The 22,492-nt window shown below is 38.8% G+C and overlaps 2 protein-coding genes and 1 long non-coding RNA gene across 7 annotated transcripts in view; 2 read left to right on the top strand and 1 right to left on the bottom strand.

Annotated features, from left to right (window-relative positions):
* PARP14 (poly(ADP-ribose) polymerase family member 14) overlaps positions 1 to 14,537 on the top strand; it is an 86,594-nt gene extending 72,057 nt beyond the window's left edge. The window contains exon 17 of the mRNA XM_032267734.1: positions 14,325 to 14,537. Coding sequence (XP_032123625.1) covers positions 14,325 to 14,338 — 14 coding nt within the window. The 3' untranslated portion in view covers positions 14,339 to 14,537. The remainder of the gene's footprint in view (positions 1 to 14,324) is intronic.
* The window catches only part of HSPBAP1 (HSPB1 associated protein 1), a 57,780-nt gene that overhangs the window by 14,512 nt on the left and 20,776 nt on the right, over positions 1 to 22,492 (bottom strand). For 4 of the 5 annotated variants that reach the window (XM_032267740.1, XM_032267737.1, XM_032267739.1 and 1 more), the window contains 3 exons: positions 17,004 to 17,185; positions 7,615 to 7,751; positions 3,873 to 4,044 (listed from right to left, as the gene is read on the bottom strand). In XM_032267740.1, the coding sequence (XP_032123631.1) occupies positions 3,873 to 4,044; positions 7,615 to 7,751; positions 17,004 to 17,185 (491 nt within the window). Of the gene's footprint in view, positions 1 to 3,597; positions 3,686 to 3,872; positions 4,045 to 7,614; positions 7,752 to 17,003; positions 17,186 to 22,492 lie in introns of all 5 variants that reach the window. The other variant, XM_032267742.1, reaches the window with a different exon arrangement.
* Positions 15,878 to 16,984, top strand: LOC116542677. Its single transcript, XR_004265317.1, has 2 exons — positions 15,878 to 16,872; positions 16,933 to 16,984. It is a non-coding gene; the product is annotated as an uncharacterized LOC116542677 (long non-coding RNA).

Here is a 22,492-nt window from a genome sequence, read left to right as displayed (position 1 = left end):
AAAAAAAAAAAAAAAAAGCAGGAGTTGCAATTCTCGTCCCTGATAAAATAGACTTTAAACCAACAAAGATCAAAAGAGACAAAGAAGGACATTACATAATGGTAAAAGGATCAATGCAACAAGAAGAGCTAATGATCCTATATACGTACCCAATACAGAAGCACCCAGATACATAAGGCAAGTTCTTAATGACTTACAAAGAGACTTAGACTCCCACACAATAATAGTGGGAGACTTTAACACCCCATTGTCAATATTAGGCAGATCAACCAGACAGAAAATTAACAAGGATATCCAGGACTTGAACTCAGACCTGGACCAAGCAAACCTAATAGACATTTACAGAACTCTCCACCCCAAATCCACAGAATATACATTCTTCTCAGCACCACAACACACCTACTCTAAAATTGACCACATCGTTGCATGTAAATCACTCCTCAGCAAATGCAAAGAACAGAAATCATAACAAACAGTCTCTCAGACCACAGTGCAATCAAGTTAGAACTCAGAATTCAGAAACTAACTCAGAACTGCACAGCTTCATGGAAACTGAACAACTGGCTCTTGAAAGTTGACTGGATAAACAATGAAATGAAGGCAGAAATAAAGATGTTCTTCAAAACCAACAAGAACGAATACACAACATAGCAGAATCTCTGGGACACATTTAAAGCAGTCTCTAGAGGAAAATATATAGCAATAAATGCCCATATGAGAAGCAAGGAGAGATTTTAAATCAACACCTTATCATCAAAATTGAAAGAGCTAGAGGAGCAAGATCAAGATATCTCAAAACCTAGCGTAAGACAAGAAATAACTAAGATCAGAGCAGAACTGAAGGAGATAGAGACACAAAAAACCCTTCAAAAAATCAATAAATACAGAGCTTGTTTTTCGAAAAGATCAACAAAATAGACCACTAGCCAGATTAATTAAAAAGAAAAGAGAGAATAATCAAATAGTTGCAATAAAAAATGATAAAGGGGATTCTAAGCAAAAAGAACAAAGAGGGAGGCATCACACTACTGGACTTCAAACTATACTGCAAGGCTACAATAATCAAAACAGCACGGTACTGGTACCAAAACAGAGATATAGACCAATGGAACAGAACAGAGGCCTCAGAGGCAACACAACATATTTACAACCATCCGATCTTTGACAAACCTGACAAAAACAAGCAATGGGGAAAGGAGTCCCTGTTTAATAAATGGTTTTGGGAAAACTGGCTAGCCATGCGCAGAAAGCAGAAAATGGACACCTTCCTGACACCTCACACTAAAATTAACTCCAGATGGATTAAAGACTTAAACATAAGACCTAACACCATAAAAACCCTAGAAGAAAATCTAGGCAAACCCATTCAGGACATAGGCATAGGCAAGGACTTCATGATCAGAACACCAAAAGCATTGGCAATGAAAGCCAAAATAAACAAATGGGACCTAATCGAACTTCACAGCTTCTGCACAGCAAAAGGAACAGTCATTAGAGTGAATCGGCAACCAATGGAATGGGAAAAAATTTTTGCAGTCTACCCATGTGACAAAGGGCTGATATCCAGAATCCATAAAGAACTAAAACAGATTTACAAGAAAAAAACAAGCCCATTCAAAAGTGGGCGAAGGATATGAACAGACACTTTACAAAAGAAGACATACATGAGGCCAACAAACATATGAAAAAATGCTCATCATCACTGGTCATTAGAGAAATGCAAATCAAAACTACACTGAGATACCATCTCATGCCAGTTAGAATTGCGATCATTAAAAAATCTGGAGACAACAGATGCTGGAGAAGATGTGGAGAAATAGGAACACTTTTACACTGTTGGTGGGAGTGTAAATTAGTTCAACCATTGTGGAAGACAGTGTGGCGATTTCTCAAGGACCTGGAAATATAAATTCCATTTGACCCAGCAATCCCATTACTGGGTATATAGCCAAAGGATTATAAATCATTCTACTATAAGGACACATGTACACGAATGTTCACTGCAGCACTGTTTACGATAGCAAAGACCTGGATCGAACCCAAATGCCCATCAACGATAGACTGGACAGGGAAAATGTGGCACATATACACCATGGAATATCATGCAGCCATCAAAAACAATGAGTTTGTGTCCTTTGTAGGGACATGGATGAACCTGGAAACCATCATTCTCAGCAAACTGACACAAGAACAGAAAATCAAACACCACGTGTTCTCACTCATAGGAGGGTGTTGAACAATGAGAACCCATGGACACAGGGAGGGGAGCATCACACACTGGGGTCTGTTTGGGGGAAATAGGGGAGGGACAGCGGGGGGTGGGGAGTTGGGGAGAGATAGCATGGGGAGAAATGCCAGATAGAGCTGATGGGGAGGAAGGCAGCAAATCACACTATCATGTGTGTACCTATGCAACAATCTTGCACGTTCTTCACAGGTAGCCCGAAGCCTAAAATGCAATAAAAAAAAACAACAACAAGGAATGGACAGGATGTAAGGAAAACTGATAGAATACACAAAACCACTCATTCAAATTTGGCTATTAAAGACAGAAGAGAAAATGAATTGGCAACCACTTCACACCCTCTAGAATGGCTGTAAAAATAATAATAGAAAAGGAAAACAACAAGTGTTGGGAAATATGTGAAGAAACTGGAACCCTCATACAATGCTGGTTGGTGGGAATGTAAAACGGTTCAGCTGCTATGGAAAATAGTTTGCAACTCCTCAAAAAGCAAAACAGAGGGGTTACCATATGACTCAGCAATTCTACTCCTAGGTATGTACCCCAGAGTATTGAACACATATGTACACAAAAAACTTGTACATGAATGTTCAAAGCAGCATTGCTTATAATAGCCAGCAAAGCAGAAACAACCCAAATGTCCATCAACTGATGAATGGATAAGCAAAATATTGTATATTCATATAATGGAATATTATTCAGCTATAAAAAATGAAGTGCTAGTAACATTCTACAACGTGGATGACCCTTGAATACATTATGCTATGTGAAAGAAGTCAGACACAGAACGCCCTGTGTTATAATATTGTACTGTGTGAAACATTCAGAATGGTCAAATGTACAAAGATAGAAAAAGATTAGTTGTTGTCAGGGGCTGTGGGGAGAGGGGAATCCAGAGTGACTAACAGGTTGTGGCAACGGAGTGCAAGTGAAATTGTTTGAGTTGATAGCGCCTGACTGAAGGAAGCAGGAAAAGAGCCAGTGAGATGGGTACAATGGAAGGAAGACAGGCAGGAGAGAGGGATAATCAAGAGAATAAAGTCTCCTTTAAGTGACTAAGAAAATCTTTCAAATTATTAATGAAATATCAGACAGCAAATGCCAATGTTGTAAAGGGAATTTTCCTCACTGGGAAGCAGCACTAAGCACAATACCTTTGGAAATGTTTCAGTTAGTAATTTATGAAAACAACATCCATTCTTGCTTAAAAGAAAACATTCTCAGTTCCTTCTGCCCCTGTTGGCCCACACTTGGATGCATTCCAGCCTGTGTTTATGTGTCTGGGTTCAGTTCTATCATTGAATAGATATTAACTGTGAATAAGTGTTCCAGAGATGCTCAAGTACCCATGCCTTGAACATTTTGTCTTCCTCCAAAGTCCATTCTCCTCTTTACCAATAGGAGGAGCTGTGTTCCCTCTTCCCATTTCCTTTCCAGGACCTCTGAAGCGGATGTGTCTGTGTCTGAAGCCTACCGCTGGGGAAGCTTCCTGCTAATAGCAGAGCAGAGGGAAGGAAGCCATTCTCGTTTGTACTGCGTGGGGAGGGGAAGCACATAGCAAAAGGACTTGAGAGAGTTCAGCTGTCATGTCCCCTGGCAGGTCATTAATGTTTTAAAGCCCCATTACCTGTCCTGGGCTCAGTGTAACCATATGTCTTTGAGCTTTCTGGAACTTAGGAAAACGCTTTAAATCAGGATTGACAACATTGATTTTACTGAACACACTAGATTCTTCATAAGGGATTCTAGTTGGATAAAGGAAAGGAGTATCTTCAGGAGGAAAGAGATGCCATCGTTTCCTAATTAAAAAAAAAACAAAACAAAAATACAAGTTAGTACTCTGATCTTAAAAATAAAACATGTAAGAACGAAAAAGATAAATGTTCATTTTTACTCATTTAAATTCAATCCCTAAGGAATACAGGCACCATCAGTGGTCAACCTGGCCATCTCTGACTCGGCGCTAGAATCCCTCTGCGGATACCTGGTGGAAGGCTGTGTAGCAACTGACGGGCCCTTCCATTCCTGGGACAGAATCTAGCTTGTAAGATCATTCTTTCTTATCTCAAATCAAAGTCTACCTTCTCATAAATAGTTTTTATTCCTGATTCTAGAGCTAGTCCATAATAACTCCAACTCTTTCAAATATCTGTATTCTTATCTTATTCGGAGAAAACACTCACAGTTCCATCTACCAAATAGTTCCCAGACTTCTCCCAGTTTGGGTTATAAATTCCTTAAGTTAAACATTTGCTAAGTTAATCCATTAGGGAGTGGACATGCACAAATAATGCCACATAAATAAAGAAGTATAATGTAGGAATTTTCAAAAAGAAAACTGTAAAATGTTTGTCACTTAAAACAGTTTTGAAAATGGAAACATCAGACCAATGCTTTATGCCAATAGGGGAAAGACATCTGAGGCAAAAGCGAGAGAAGTAGGAGAAAAGAATGAGACCCCAAAATCTAGTTGTCTAGATGGGCAAGCAAAGAGAAAGGAGCAAAAAACCTAGTACTGAGAAGAGAAGCCCAAAGCCCCCTAGTGACCCCTTGCAGTTGTTAGAGTGGGGCTATCGAGTCCTTTCAGAACCAAGAAACAGTGGCTGCTGTTTTCAAACTAAGAAGTGTATACTGAAGTCTTATTTTGCTTTGGAAATTTGAAGGTTTTATAGAAATAGTGAAATGCTTTACTCTTCAGTAAATATTCACATTCAGGCCATGTGTGGTGGCTCATTGCCTATAACCTCAGCACTCTGGGAGGCCAACGCAGAAGGACTGCTTGAGGCCAGAAGTCAGAGACCAACTTTGGAGCATGGTAAGCATAGCAATACCTGTCGCCATAAAAACATTTTCTTAAAAAATTAGCCAGGTGTGGTGGCATGTGCCTGTAGTCCTAGCTACTCAGGAGGCTGAGATGGGAGGATTGCTTGGGCCCAGGAGTTCAAGGTGGCAGTGAGCTATGATTGTGCCACTGCACTCCAGACTGGGCGACAGAGCAAGACCCTGTATCAAAAAAAAAAAAAAATTCATTTTAGAGCTATAAGGCAGCCTATCAATTTACACAGTCATCAGCTTAAAAACCACTGAGGTTCAAAAACTGTTTGCTACATCTTAAAGCTTTAATTTAAACTTAATTTAAGCTTTAAGAGCTGCTCCATTCCACTTTATGATTAGTTTGAAAGCAGTTTTCAATATTGATATGCTTTGAATGTTAGAGCTGGAAGGGCTCTGAAGAGATCATCAGTCTAACTTCATTTTCAAAGTAGTGGCAGAAAGACTCAGAGCTTGCTTAGTGGGGTGGTGGCGGATTCAGAACTAGGTCACAGATCTCCTGGCTTCTCCAGATCCCAGTTCCTTTCCCTGTACCATAGTAATATTTCATAGTAATATCAATATGACCAAAGGAATGGTCATAATGATAATCATCCCATCCAATCTGCTTTGTTTGACATAAAAAATGTAAAATGCATGAATCCTATGAGAAAAGGTATTCAATCATCATGTCATCTCCTGCTTTAAAAAACTCTCATCGTCTTCATGCTGAAAGAACAGAGAATGAACAGTGTTTGCCTGGGAGTCAAGACCCTGGGGCCTCAACCTACCTGCCTTTCTGGTTTACTCCCTCTGTCTCCAATGAACAACCTACACTGGACAACTCAAGGGGTCCTCTCTATACCCCATGCTTTCCCAGGGATCCTCTGCCCTTCCCATCTGGGTCTTTTGAACATTTATTCATCCTTCAAGGCCCACCACAAAAGGCAGCTCCTCTATGAAATCTTCCCTGATCTTTCCAACAGGAACATGACCTTTTCCACTTTTCAGTCCCACAGCTCTGTGAAACCTTCCTCTAGAGCACGGCATTCTGCCTTGTATCCCAGCTGTCTGTCAGCTTGCCTGCACTCTGGCTGTATCAACTTTATATCATAGAAAGAATTCAGGTATTTTTTGATAATGTTTTTCCAACTTGATTTTGGCTTGTTTACCAATTCAGAACACATGGACAGCAGCTACTTAAAATGATGTCTCTCTTACCAAGTTTACGATTTTAGCCTCAGCAAGGGTAGAGACCACACTCATTTGATTCACTGTTGCATCTACAGTGTGTAGCTACATGTGACACAGTCTATACCCTTTAATAAAGACTGAATGCATCAGAAAGTGGACTAATTTTTATCATTCTATAATTTCCAGAGTTCTTCACATGTGAAATGTATCCACAGACATACTGACTGATTCTCTTGAATCCACTTTCATGTCTAATAGGTCTGAGAACTTGCACATGGCCTTTTCTGTTTTACTCTCTGTGATGCCCTGTAAATGTCCCACATAGGCAGAAGAAAAGACTGGGGTATTGTTAATTAGGGGAAAATAGGCTGCACATACATCTGAGTACATCCTCCAAGTGGCACAAACACTTAGACTCTTACAGAACTCCAGAAACAAGGTATATCAAAAGCACTGCCTGTCCCTTATATCTTCTAGAGTCCACAGATAGATGGAGACAAAAACTGACCAAAGGTAACAATATACTGTATTGCGTCAGGTAGGCACAAACTAAAATTTAGAGTTGAAAGGGTCCAGTGTTTTTCAAACCAGGATCGCTAGCATACCTTGGAAGGGAGCTTGAGGGTAACAGTGAAGCCTCTTCCTTTCAACGAACTGCTCTGCTCTTATTTATTTAGATTTGGAGAAAGCGTGTTCCCATTTTTAAATAGAATTTTGAAAATGATAATCTGTTATGTAAAAAAGAAAAGCTAAGCACAAGCAGGGCATAGTGGCTCACACCAGGACTTTGAGAGGCCAAGGCAGGAGGATAGCTTGAGGCCAGGAGTTCAAGACAAGCTTGGGCAACATAGCAAGACTCCATCTCTACAAAAAGTTTTTATTTTTTTAAATTAGCTGGGCATGGTGGCAAACACCTGTAGTCCTAGGTAGTCGAGATGCTGAGGTGGGAGTATGGCTTGGGGTCCAGGAGCTATGATCATGCCATTGCACTCCAGCCTGGGCAACAGAGCGAGATTGTCTCAAATGTCCCTAATTTCCAAAAAAATAAATAAAGACCAAACAGAGAGCTGTCTAGCTGACCTGGGAGTGGAATCCCAGAGTTCTAGAATTAAGTCTTTGAAGACAATCTTGATCATGGCAAGGCACGCACCTGTAAACCACCATTTCAACTGTTCTCATTTCAGAGGAGGAACCAAAACCAGAGGTTAAGAGATCTGCCTAATCATGAGGCAGGTTGACAGGATGGGGCTGAGACTAGGCCTTGGGGTACTGCCCTATTCTCTCTGCCACCCCGACTGCATGTGTGCACACATGTGCGCGCGCGCGCACACACACACACACACACACACACACACACATATTACCTTCCTTGTACCTGGAATACCAAGTTACAACCATAGGAGTCCAGATGACAGGGTGTGTGGGCTCCCAAGGAGCCAATCCACAATGTACTTTCCTGTCCATTTCTTCCAGGAAACCCGAAGTCAGACCATTTCACATCCTGTTTTGAAATAAAGTTGCAATCCATCAAGAACTAACCAACTTCTCTGTATGGTAATGCTGCCCATTTTCACTTGCACATCTGTTATTTGGCAGTTGGAATACTCTATTATGGAAAATGCTATAGATGGAAGAGGTTAGGTTTCCAGGGCAGTTCAAGAAATCTTTTTAGCTAATAACATATCTGAATAACCACACTAATAGTTGTCATTCAACAAGTATTTACTGACTACTTACAACATGCCAGGCACTGTTCTGGAAGCTTGTAATGAATCAATGAACAGAGGAGACAAAATGCTCACTCAGATGAAGCTTACACTTTAGAGTTGGAAACAGACAATAAACAGACACCATGATGCTGATACTTAGGGAAAGCGTGTTTTGGGCAGTTAGAAAGTGAATGCAGTGGAAACAGCATTATTTCAAATACCTCTGAGATGCAAGGAAGTCAGAAAGCCATATTCCCTCTAAGCAGTGCAGATATTTGTATATATAAGCAATTTACTAACTTCAGTGACCACATAAAAGAAGCCTTCTCCTATGTTAGTGGGGTTACTTTTTAAAACTATTGATGCTGGAGCCTTAGCTCATATCTACTAGATCAGAGTCTTCAGGTGGGTGTGTCAAATACATCTTCTGAAATACACATCTATGGATGGCTTTCAATATACTCCCCACAGTCATGAACTTCTTAAGTGCAATGATCTTTAGAACAGAGACAGCATGGTGCTCTGGACTTAGACTCTACATATGCCTAGTTCTGTGGGCAGATCCTGCCCAAGTCAACTACTGGGAAAAGCCTATACTTAGAAGCTGATGGCACATTTGCAGCACAGAAAAATAGGGTCACACATAAACCCAAATCCATATGATTAAAACAGATTTATAAGCTAGAAGAGAAAAAGAACATACTAGTGAACCAGGCATGAAGGTTCTGCCTTATTTTTATTTTCATCATGAAGTTTTCCTTTTGGTTTTAAAAAACAAAAGAAAAAAAAAACAACAAAAAAACACTTCTACATGCAGAACATGGTACTCAATGCTGACACTTCTTTTATCAGCAACTGCAGTCTAAATTTTCTATTTTTAGAGGGAAAACATTAACAGCTGTATTCAAAGAGAAAGGATTTTAAAGAGATTTAATGGATAGTTTTGAGGAAGACTAGAAAAAGCATTTTCATTTTTGTTTTGAGTGATGAAAATGGCTGAATATGTGTGCACATAACTAGTGTCTGTCATAGAAGGGGAAATTTTTGCAAGGTCATCACCACTGTAAGTGCACATGGCTCACATGTGGCAGTTCCAGTGGGTGGCAAATATCCTGTTCTCTCCACATAAAGCACATAAGCTCCATACTGGGAGCTTACCCCTGTTTTCTCAACGCCTAATTTCGTACCTGGCTCAGGGTCAGTGCTTGGAACATAATGGCTGCTTGGGAGGGAAAGAAGAATCTGTTGACTTATGACGGTTCACATAGTTCAGGCCAGTGACATTTTTGACCATCTACCACATACCTGGTATGATGCTGGGTGTTGGGGATACAAAAATTAATATAACACAGGCCAACCCTTCAAATCTAATAATGAGAGATAATCCCATAAACAGAGCCTTTCAGTATGATGTAACAAGTGCTCTGACAGAAGTATGCAGGGTATGCTTTAAGATCACAGCAGGAGGGCCCTGCACCCAAGCAGGGAGCTTAGGGGAGGCTTCCAATTAACCTGGTCCTTGTTGAACAATTTACCACACCTCAGTCTGAAGAATTTAACTAAAGGTAGCTGAAAGCCATTCAGTATAAAAAGGAAAAAAGAGAGATTTGCCTTAGCTAAGAAGAGACAGGTTATGTGATTCTTAATCTTATAGATACATCCCTTCAGGAATCTAAGAATAACAAAGCCCCTTCTCCTCAGAAACACACACACACACACACACACACACACACACACAATTTCATATATACTGTCGAGGAGGTGACAGACCAACCCCACATGAAAAACCCTGTTCTAGAGCCCTGCTTTGGAAAGAATCACCAAAGGAAGATTTTTCTACAGGGTGAGGTTACTATATGAGAAACTGAGGAGAGGCTTCCCTGACCTCCTGTCTAACAGTAATGCCTTAAAAAGCAAACCTGTTAGCCAGGTGCAGTGGCTCATGTCTGTAATCCCAGTGCTCTGAGAGGCTGAGGTGGGAGGACTGCTTAGGTCCAGGAGTTCAAGACCAGCCTGGCCAATGTTTGGTGAGGCTCTGTCTCTACAAAAAGGTTTTTAAAACATTGGCTGGGCGTGGGGGCATGCACCTGTGGTCCCAGCTACTCAGGAGGCTAAGGAGTGAGGATCACTTGAGCTTTGGAGGGCAAGGCTGCAGTGAGCTTTGTTTGTACCACTGCACTCCAGCCTGGGTGACAGAGAAAGACCTTGGCTCAAAAAACAAAACAAAACAAAAAGCAAAATTGTCAGTGTAAAAATAGACAGCATTGAGAATTGAGATTATCTTCCCATTGAAGTTCAGCTACTTACAGGTTGTCTGAAGTCACTGTGGGCCCAGGAATCTGTCTTGAGTTTTGCTAGAAACAGCAGCCTGTTTGGCTGCTATATCAGTAAAACCAAAAAGGGTGATCAGTGGGGTGATCTGTCCAGGAGTTGACTTACACATACTTCCAAGAGCTGGAAAAATCTTTAAAAATCATCTATTCTCAGAAAGTTCCATTCTACACCATCCCTGAAAAGGGCAACAAGGAGCTGGTTGACTACTTAGTACAAAAATCAGTATCTACGTCCTGGTAGCTTACAGAGGAGGGTCCTAGATCTGCTTTCTGTAACTAAAGAGAATGAGTTTATTTTCTGCCAGAAATTGCTATTTTTAAGTTATCAGAAAAAACTGTCCAGCTTCTCCTTCTTTTTTTTTTTTAACCTAGACACAGCAGCATTAACTTTTCCTTCCAATTGCTCTTCTCTCAATTTCCTTTACTTTGTCAACAGCCCTAAAGCCTGGCTCCCAAACTGAACCCCAGACAGGCTACACAGAACCAGTATCCATGGAATTGTAACATTCCATCACCTGGACATCATACCATTAACATACTGTCAGGCAGCATTTTTATTTTTAAGCAACTAAATTATACCAAGGCTAATATTGGGCCTCCCTGTCTCTTACTTGCAGACTGTGGCTTAGCATATCTCTTCAGCCTTGACTTATAATCAAGGACTAGCCTAATATTTCCTAATTTTCCTTGTGATTTACTCTTTGACTTATTGTTTAGAAGTGTAATGTTTCATTTCAAATATTTGGGGATTTTTCAGCTATCTTTCTGTCATTAATTTTTAATTTAATTCTGTTGTGGTAAGAGAACATACTTTGTATGAATTAAGTCCTTTTGAATTATTGAAACTTGTTTTATGACCCAGAATATAATCGATCTTGATAAATTTTCCATGTACACTTAGAAATAATGTGTTTTCTGTTGTTGGGTGGAGTGTTTTATAAATGTCAATTAAATCAAGTTGATTGTTCAAGTTTCCTGTATCCTTACTGATTTTCTGTACTACTGTATTTGTTTTACCCATTATAGAGACAGAGGTATTGAAACCCCCCTCTATAATTGTGTATTTGTCTTTTTCTCACTCTAGGTTAGTCAGTTTCGTTCATGTATTTTGAAACTGTTACTGGGTTCATACACATTTGGGATTATTATGCCTGCTCGGTGAACTGATCTTTTATTGTGATGAAATGATCCTCTCTACCCAGGGTTTCCTTGTTCTGATGTCAACTTTGTCTCCTCCTTTGATTAGTGTTAGCATGAAAAAGGAGTACTTACTATATGATTCCATTTCTATGAAATTCTAGAACTGCCAAACTAACCTGCAGCCAAACAGGAAGTAGATCAGTGGTGTCTGAGAATGAGGGTGTAGGGAAAGGCAGGTTATGAAGGGACACAGGGAAACATTTGGAAATGATCAAAATGTTTGTCATCTTGAATGTGGTGATGGTTTCTTGGGTGTATGTATATGTAAAAATTAATCAAATTGTTCACCTTAAATATATGCTTTTTCTCTTCATTACATACAGTTATATCCCAATAAAGCTGTGTTTTAAAAAAATATACAATCCTACTAGTACACTTTGGTCCCACTGTCGCAACACTAGCAGCTTTGTTCACCATTGCATTTGTACCATCAGTACAAATGTCAACGCTGTGAAATAAGCAAATATCATCTTAGTAGTATTATGAAAATAATTTTGATCTCAAAGATCCTCTGAAAGGGTGTCAGGGACCCCAAGGGTCTATGGGCCACTCTGGTTTACAACTTCACAACTGTAATTACTCTATTTTTTTGTTCTGACTCCTCCTCTAAGTAATTCCAAAATAGTTTCTTATGAAAATACATTTAAAGTCATACTCCAGATTAAAATTATAATACTTTAATCATGTTCACAAACATTTTATAACTTAAAATTATATAAGAATACCATTTAAGACCCTCCCAAGTATGGCTGATGCTATCTGTCTGCTCTGTGCAAGCCCCGTCCAGTCTCCCCACTGACCTACGTTCTCTCTTACCTTCTGGTCTCTGCTCATGCCCTTTCTAATTTCTGTCTGTTAAAGTTCTATGTTTAAGGGCCTGGCTCAGGTTCAGCCTTGGCTATGAAGACTTCTCAACTACTTGTATCATATCCATCTGTCCCTTGCCTTCCTTCCTATATGTTTTATTTGGATTGCTATTTAAATGGTAAGTGACACAGAACGTCTGTGTCTTTAACAATCTTGTAAGCTCTCTGGGCTATGTTTTATAACTTTTTATTCCTGCAAACTGCTAACATAGTGCTGAATACATAATAGGTATTTCAATGATTACATAAGTGTGTTTTTTCCTACTCTTACCATTTCTTGTTTTGATATTTCTCTGGTCTTTAGGACCCCTCAGAGAATGTTTATAGACTTAAACACCTGGCTTCATCTTTGTCAAATTTTCTGTGGCTTCTAGTTAGTCAGTGTAGCATTTGTCAGCCTTGGTAAGAAATTCTTAATCTCTCTGGCCCTCTACTATTTTTATAAGTTTTTACTTTCAGCCTCTACTTGAAGTTTCCTCCTATTAACTCTTTTCTTCCACAAATTTGACTCATTGACAAATATACTGATATGACTGGAAAATATCCGGTAGCCTCAAGATGGCCTAAAAGTATGGTTTTGACACTGAAATTACTTTTGTGTATAGAAAATTAAACATTATTTTTTAGTTATGCATCATATCCTTGACTAATCCAAGTAAAGCATCTGCTATGAACATTTTGTTCTCTACTTTCCTAGAAAGGTAGCGAATTTGTGACAGTACTACAAAAAATTTCTTTCTCTCAGACTCATTAGGTAAGAATGACAGGTTTTACCTTTGGCAATTATCAGTAAGTATCATCATAATTGAAGTTATTAAGAATCAACATGTAACAAAAGGGATTTTGCCTCAAGAATGCTACTCAGGTAGATTTCATTTTTATGATTTGAATTGGCTACTGAAAATCAGGAGCCTTGTTAAGTCACCAGGACACAGAATCCCAAAATACAGTAGATGGAAGATTAGTTGTAAAATGTCTTCGACTTGAGCATGTTGAAATTAAGGCAGGTGATTCGGTAATGAATAATGGGGTCTCAAGGCCAGTGATCTCTGATGAGAAAAGTTGGAATGTAAGAATTAAGGTGTTTATCCAGCCTATCGATGGGTAGAGAGTTAATTACCTCTTTTCTGTTTATGTACCTAACGTAATTTTTCTAAGGAAAAAGAGACTCAGACAATTGCTAATGTATAATGTCCATTTAAGGGGCTGTTTGAAATTTGAATTTAAGTATTTATCCTCCATAAGTTTTGTATAGTAATTATAGTTAATTATTTTTAAAGTTGCATTTTTGGCAGGGCACGGTGGCTCATGCCTGTAATCCTAGCACTTTAGAAGGCCAAGGCAGGCAGATACTTGAGTTCAGGAGTTCGAGACCAGTCTGGCCAACATGGTGAAACCCCACCTCTACTAAAAATCCAAAATTTAGCCGGGTGTGGTGGTGCATGCCTATAATCCCAGCTACTCAGGAGGCTGAGGCAGGAGAATTGCTTGAACCCAGGAAGTGGAGGTTGCAGTAAGCCAAGATCATGTGACAGCACTCCAGCCTAGATAACAGAGTCAGACTCTGTCTCAAGAAAAAAAAAAAGGAAATATATGATCCAGAAAGCTTACTAATACTTTAAAGGTTTTTCTGATAAGAACAGTGATATTAACAAATGTGACTTTTTGAATAATGAAATGTATCAAGTATACTCAAAATGTGTCAACATTTGGAAGATCTACATAATTCAATAAAACAATATTTTCCAAACGATCCATGAATAACACTACATAAGATCCATTCTGTGCAAGACAGACCAATGGATTTATCATAAGAGTACAGAGTTCATTCATTACAGGTTCAGATTTTATACTGCAACTAATGAACCTTTAAGAAACTACCCCTTATCAAGTTTGGTATGGTATAAAAAAAAATCCACAATTATCTGGAAAGGCTGTTATTAATAAATACTCTTCCCCTTTTCAGTTTCATATGTGTGAGAGGCAAAGTTTTCTTCATATACTTCAAACAAACCAACAAATTGCAACAGCTTGAATGGTGAAGCAGAGGATCCAGCTGTCTTCTTACAGCTAGACATCAAGGAGACATACCATAATGTACAACAATCCATCCCTCTAATGACATTAAAAATTTTTGAATATAGTTATTTTCTTAAAAATATTATATATGTTAACATATAGTGGGTTGTGTCATTTTAAATTAATAAACATTTAAAAAATATACATATTTTAATGTTTACCTACCCACCATTTTATGGTAGATATAAGAAAGCTTGAAACAGCAAGTAATGAGACTTGGTGACTGAATGAATTAAACTGATATAGGTACCTGTGATGTAAGAAGACTTGGTGCCCAGAAAATTTTGAGACAAAAGATGACATAATCTTAATGGACTTGGTTATTCATAGCAGAATTAATTGCCATGATGTGAGCTGGCAGAAAATGCATTCAACCAAAAAATCAGATTTTATAAGGGCTCAGTTAGAATTCCAGCACATTGGCAAAACACGACGTTTCATATCCACACTTAATGGACAGGTCACACACCTGCATAGTGCTGCCTTGCCTGGGATGGGACAGAACTACTAATGGGGTCAGAGCAAAGACTCATCCAAAGCAGAGTGAGCTTAGACTCAGAACAGAGAGTACCAATAGGGCTGAATGTATGCAGACCCTCTGTACGCACAGTAGAAATTGAGGCTATGGAAGTAGTTAAAGCTCTGAAGGCAGACTATTTGGGTTACCCCTTCCAAGTTGTATAATCTTAGAAAAGGTTTAGTTAACCTCTTTGGTTCTCATTTTTCTTAAAATAGGGATAATTATTAAATCATAGAGTTATTTTGAGGATTATAAAAGTAAAGCATTAGAAAAGTTCCCCCAAAAAAGTAAGTACTTGATCAATGTTACTATTAAGCAATATTTTATCTGAAACATGGAGTAAAGTACTAGTCTAATTTACAGAGTGGCAGGGGGTGTGTATGAGAAATATAACATAACACTTTTAAAGTTAACTACGAAATCTGTAAGTTCCATAATTAAAGAACCATAAATTGATCACAATTAAGGTTGTAAGAAAAACATCTACCTTAAAATTATCATTTAAAAATGAGTAAATAGTAGATTTTGTATTGACTTTGGATTCAGAGGCATTTACTGAATGTTTTAAAAATCTATGCACTTCTTTCATGGTTATGAGAATGAAAATACATTCTCAACTAACAACTATGAGAGGCTGGGCTTGTTGGCTCATGCCTATGATCTCAGCACTTTGGGAGGCCGAGGCAGGTGGATCACTTGAGGTTGGGAGTTCGAGACCAGATTGGCCAACATGGTGAAACTCTGTCTCTACAAAAAAATACAAAAATCAACTGGGCATAAAGGCAGGTGGGGTCAGGCGGTGGGTGGTGGCTGTGGCAGGAGAATTGCTTAAACCTGGGAGGCAGAGGTTGCAGTGATTCAAAAATTGCACCACTGCATTCCAGCCTGGGTGACAGAGTGAGACTCCATCTCAAAACAACAACAACAACAACAACAAAAAAAAAAACGACTATGGGGCAAGGTGACATATTTTTCCTTTTTTTAATAACAAAGCAAAATTAAGCCAGGGGCAGTGGCACGTTCCTATACTTCCAGCAACTTGGGAGGCTGAGATGAGAGGATCTATTATAATAACTATGTTAACATCAGCATTTACATCTAGGCTCAACATGAAAAGCAAAAATATACACTGAATGGAAAATTACTCAGGAGCCAAAGAACTATTAGCCTACATGAAAGGGAAGTCCAGAGAGTGGGTGATGGCAGAGAAGGGAAGGGGTGAAATACTTCTGTCCACAAAGGAGGGGCAGGAAGAAAGACTCTGGAGCCTTGGCCTGAGTAGGGGCAAGGCAGAGTCCTCCAAACAGCTTCCCGGATGGCTCCCATTCCTGCCCCACACCTAAGACACACATGGAAACAGGAGCAGAGAGTTTGAAAATTATCTCACAAAATAAACTGCCAGTTTAAGGTAGAAAACACTTAAAAGAAAAGAGGATATAGTAGTCTGGAAACTCTGTTGTCAGTTATGTCAACATACAGCAAAGAACTTCCATAATCTTACTTCTGCAAGTCACTCCCACACTTCTACAGGGCTCTACCACCAAATAGTGGGAGCCAAGTGTTCTCTGGGTCAGGCCACAAACTGCCAGAGAAAACAGTTGTCCTAAACCTCCAGAGCAGATAGAAATTGCAGCAGCAGCCTCGTCACGCACAGCCCAAGGAATGCTTCTTCACAGAATCAGCTTTATGCTTTCAACTGCCTCACTGAGGTAGGATAAGAACTTATATGGTGGTCAGGAGGCAATGAAGATTTATACACAATCTATGCTTCTAATATACTCCAAACTGACTCAAGTACTGTTTAAAAGCAAAGGAGGGTGTGTAGGAAGTTTGCGTGTAGGAAAACAAGGAAGCGTGCTCATCTGTGTGAGCCAAATGGTACACTTCTCTTGAGCAAATCTTTTGGTTTGAGTGGGTAAAATACTCAAGACTCATGGTGACTACTTATGAGAGAAAAAGGCAGAGAAGGCGCCAGGGAGATTCTGATTTGTGATCTTTTCTCAAAAACAAATTCCTACCAAGATTTTAAAAAAGGTATTGACTTACCTGGAAAATATCTGTCTTATCTTCAAATAGACTGACAAAATATTTATAGTCAGCATAAGCCCAGAACTTGGAATGATCATAATCTCTAAATGGTCCAGAGATACTAGACTGGTCACAGTTCCATGTCAGAAACTCTTCAAGAGTAGCTTCTACATAACTACATGTAGTTTCAAATTGAGGAACTGCAATGTAAGAGAATGCAACTTTAAATGTATAATGAACACATTTCCTAATTATTGTTGTTTTTTTAAAAATAAAAATAATTTCAACCAAAAAGTTAACTTTTAAGACTAATTAAGGCTGGCGCAGTGGCTCATGCCTGTAATCCCAGCACTTTGCAAGGCTGAGGTGGGAGGACTGCTTGAGCCCCAAGAGTTTGAGATCATCCTGAACAACATGGCGAAACGTTGTCTATACAAAAAATACAAAAAAATTAGCTGGGTGTGGTAGCATGTGCCTGTAGTTCCAGCTACTTGGGAGGGTGAGGCAGGAGGATCACTTAAGCCCTGGAGGTTGAAGCTGCGGTGAGTAGAGATTGTGCCACCACACTCCAGCCTGGGTAACACAGTGAGATGCTGTCTCAAAACAAACAAACAAACAAAATCCAAAAACCAAACAAAAAATGACCAATATCATCAAAAATGTACCATCACAGCACAGTAGTATATAAAGTTTAATTTTGACAAACAAAGTGCATGTGGCAAGAAAGCTGCATGACTCTGGGAAATAGGAGTTATTTCTAAATGATTTAAGTAACTCCACCATAAGCCTAAACACATTATACTGTCTTAGGAGTTTTCACTTCCTAGAATTCAATCCAACTGAATACTAAAGCCATTAAATGAGCTACTTACCCCTAGGGTGGACTGAGCAGGACTTTTCTGTTGAGGCCAGTTATCTTAGGCAAGCCTGATTTGCAGCCCTTGAACCTGGCCTCATTAGAAGGCTTCAATTTCTTTTACAGTAAGCTCTGTACTTAAAAAATGTTAATCTAAAAATATAAAAATTACATATGAGAACTGCTACTATCAGGGGAAAATTACCATGAATGGAATGAATGGAAATGACAGATCTTTTCATTTCCATAATGATATCAAAATAGAATTTTTTCACTCTTTCCTCGTAGTAGCATCCTAAAGGTACTGTTCTGATTTTGTTATAATGGCAATTTCTTTCTGGGCAGTATAGTTGTTTTTCTTAGTTTCCCTTATGCAATAAAATTATTCCTTTCTAATTTTACCATGACTATTCTTTCATTTAATGTTGAAGTAGTCTAGGCAACTATAATTTTCATCCTACTTACTGTAAAGTGTTAGGTAAGAAGCTCAACCCAGGTCAGGATTTGGCAGCAGTGTACAAACTAAGCTTGCTTTTAATTATTATAAAAGGGGTCTAAAATAGTTTTTACACAACAAGATAACAACTATTTTTCCATTTTGTTAAACTTTCATCATTTTACAAATAAGAAATAATACATGGTGCCTGAGCTCTAGACGTGTCTTTTGATCACACTATCCCCCCTACTTTCAGATGTTTAGGGTTATTTCTACAACTGCTTGCCAAATTTACTGCCAACTGAGATACAACACTACCACTGAGCACATATCTTGGCAAACAAATCTGATCCAAAATGCTATGTGATGTTCTCTATCTGTTTCCTAAAATAAACTAAGGAACACACAATATTCAAAAATGCCAATTATTAACACTTCTATTTCAAGTATTCTAGATAAACTCCAACCAAGACCTAAAATGGAAATAAGAAATATACTCAACAGAGAGGAAACAAAGTTATCCTTACTTTTAAAATCATATGCCTGTCTAACTAGAAAACCCACCAAAACAACAAAGAACTACCTAGGCTAATAAGTGGGTGCACACAATAAAAACATACAGAAACAAATGGCTTTTATCTATGATCAATCACAACCAGTTAGAAAACTGTAATAGGCAAAAATATTTCCTTCATAACAGCTATACCAAATTTACAATATTTTAAGGAATCTACAGACCTATATGAAAACTCTGTCACCCAGGCTGGAGGGCAGTAGTGTGGTCAGAGCCTTGAACTGCTGGGCTTAAGCAATCCTCCTGCCTCAGCTTCCTGAGTAGCTAAGACTACATGTGTGCACCATCACACCTGGCTAATTTTAAGGTTTTTTGTTTTTTTTTTTTTGTAGAGACAGGGTCTTGCTATGTTACCCAGGCTGTTCTGGAACTCTCAGCCTCAAGTGATCCTTCTGTCTAGGCCTCCTACAGTGCTGAGATTATGGGTGTGAGTCACAGTGCCATGTCACAATCTTCATAATATATAAAGAATTCAAAAAATTTTTTAAAGCCTAAAATCCTAATAAGGAAATAGTCAAAGAACAATTATCAGGAAAAAATACAAATTACTAATAAACATGAACATATATTCAACATCACCAGCAATCAAATAAATGTAGTGTGTTTTTTTGGTTTGTTTTGTTTTTTTGAGACAGAGTCTCATTCTGTGGCCCAAGCTGGAGTGCAGTGACACAATCTTGGCTCCCTGCAACCTCCGCCTCCGGGGTCAAGTGATTCTCATGACTCCCAAGTAGCTGGGATTACAGGCGTGCACCACCATGCCCAGTGAATTTTTTGTATTTTTAGTAGAGATGGAGTTTCATAATGTGCCCAGGCTGGTCTTGAACTCCTAAGCTCAGGTAATCCTCCCGCTTTGGCCTCCCAAAGTGCTAGGATTACAGGCATGGGCCACTGAGCCCAGCAAAATAAATGATAATTAAAGTAATGAGATAACATTTTTCACATAACAGGGCCTTGCTCTGTCTCCCAGGCTTGAGTTCAGCAGCATGATCATGGCTCACTGCAGCCTCAACCTCCCAGGCTCAGGTGATCCTCCCATCTCAACCTCCCAGGTAGCTGGGACAAGAGGTACACACTGCCATGCCCAGGTTATTTGTTTGTACTTTTTGTAGAGACAGGGTTGTGCTATGTTGCCTAGGCTGGTCTTGAGCTCCTGGGCTCAAGCAATTCTCCTGCCCCAGCCTCCCAAATTGCTGAGATTACAGGCATGAGCCACCATGCCCAGCTTCAAAGATTTTTAAGATAAGTTTCAGTTTTGTCCAAGGAATAGCAAAACAGGAACCCTTACATGTTCTGAAAAGAATATAAATGGAAACCACCTTCCTGCAAAGCCCTTAGCCATATGTTTCAAAGCCTTTTCATTCTTTCACTTCACAAATATCTGAATGTCCATTAAGTGCTCAGCCCATGATGAGATGTGGCCCTTGCCCTCAAAGAAGTGATCTTCTTGAGGGGAAGAGACTTTAAACAGGTAATAACACAACCATGTGATTACAACTGTGCTAAGTGTTACTAAGAAATACAAAGCATTCTGAGGTAATTGAAGAGTCACACCTGACTTGGGGTATGGAGAAGGATAGATCTGGTCAGGAAAAATGACATTTAAGCTAAGATCTGACAGAAGGAGATGAATTAATTAGATAAAGCTGGGGGAAAGGGAAGTGAGAAAAGAGAGGCTAGACACAGGGAATGACATACATATGCAAAGGCCCTGAAGTAGGAAGAAACAAAGCCCTGGAAATGCAGAACCTGAAAAACGCTTGTCTGGCCTGAGCTCAGAGACAGAAATTATGCTGGGCCTTCCCCACCACAACAGACATTATGGTATTCAGCCTAAGGGTAATGGAAAGCCATTTAAGGGTTTTAAGCAGATAAATAAGATTAGATTTGTTTTTCTAAAAGGTGTCTCTGGCTTCACTATGAGAAATGGTGTGGGAAGGGAGGGCAAGGGGTGCAGAGAGACTAGGATGAGGCCAAGCAACTACAGAGGTGAGAGAGAGCGATCAGGGTAATGCCCACTAGAGGATGGCTGTGGAGACAGACAGAAGCAGGCAGATGCTAGATATTTAGGATGTAAGTCACTGAGTCATAAGACACCACTGAAGACAGGCAATCAAAATGACTCAGAGGTTCTAGTGTAACGAGTTTCACAGGTAGTGCTGCTACTGATGGTAATGCCCATATCCTCTGACCCAGTAACTCTCCTTCTAGGAATCAATCCTAAGGAAGTAATCAGAAACTCTGACAAAATTTGTTTGCAAAGATGTTCACTACTGTCTTTTTAAAATTTAAAACTTGTAAGCAACCTAAATCATCAAAAATTTTAAAATAAGATACTAGCGACAATGAAATATTAGGTGGCCATTGAAAAGTCACACAATCTCAAGAGAAGCTGCTCATGTGAAAGAAAAAGCAAGTTGTGAAAATTAATATAACTTTATGTTTAAATTACAAGGCGGCCTACATGGCCATACCTCAAAATATAACTAGTGATTATCTTTGGGTAGTGGGACATTTGCAAGTCATATACTTAATAAGGGTAGTATCTAGCATATATAAAGAACTCTTACAACTCAATAATAAAAAGACAAAAACAATTAGAAAGCAAAGGATCCCAATAGGCATTTTTCCAAAGAAGCTATACAAATAGCCAATACACACATAAAAAGATGCTCAACATTATTAGTCATTAGGGAAACACAAATCAAAACTATAATAATACTTCCCATACACTAGAATAGGTATAATTTTTTAAGTGGAGTGTTGCCAAGGATGTGGAACAAACTGGAACTGTCATACATTAAAGGTGAGAATATAAAATGGTACAGCTGCTTTGGAAAACAGTTTCTCAAAATGTTAAACACAGAATTACTGTATGACCCAGCAATTCTACTCCAAGAGAAATGAAAATATATATCCACACAAAAAATTGTACATGAATGCTCACAGTAGCATTATTTGTAATAGCCAAAAAATGGAGCAACTCAAATGTCCATCAACTGATGAAAAGATAAATAAAATGTAAATATTCGTACAACAAAATATTATTTGGCAATAAAAAGAAGTATTGATACATATTACAACATGGATGAACCTTGAAAACACTAAATGAAAGAAGCCAGGCACAAAAGGGCCAATACTGAATGATTCCACCCATATGATATATCCTAAATAGTCAAATTCATAGAGACAGAAAGTAAATCAGTGATTGCCAGGGCCTGGGGTAAGGCAGAATGGAAAATGATGGCTTATGGGGTACTGGGCTTCTTTATAGGATAATAATAATATTCTAGAATTAGATAGTGGTGATGGTTGTATAATATTGTGAATATACTAACAACCAATGAATTTTAAATGGCTGAAATGCTAAATTTTATGTTATATGGATTTTATTTAATGAAAAAGAACATTATCTTTACTAAAAGCTCAGAGTTGTTTCTCACAACCTCAGAGAGTTATTTTCCTTTCTTGTGTGCTTAAGTGTTAACTTGAAAATGTCAAATTACTATGTCTCATCTATAAGATAGGATAATAGCATCACTGTCCTAAGGTTTCAGGAAGATTAAGAAAGCTAATATTGTATGTGTAAAGTATTCACAACAGTGCCTGAAACAAAAGCTTTAAATAAATGTTAGCTATTA

Source organism: Sapajus apella, unplaced genomic scaffold (genome assembly GCF_009761245.1).
Source record: "Sapajus apella isolate SASKATOON/1434 unplaced genomic scaffold, GSC_monkey_1.0 scaffold171, whole genome shotgun sequence".
Lineage (NCBI taxonomy): Eukaryota > Metazoa > Chordata > Mammalia > Primates > Cebidae > Sapajus > Sapajus apella.
The sequence above is the reverse complement of the archived record's forward strand: the minus strand, read 5'-3'. Positions and strand labels throughout refer to the sequence as shown.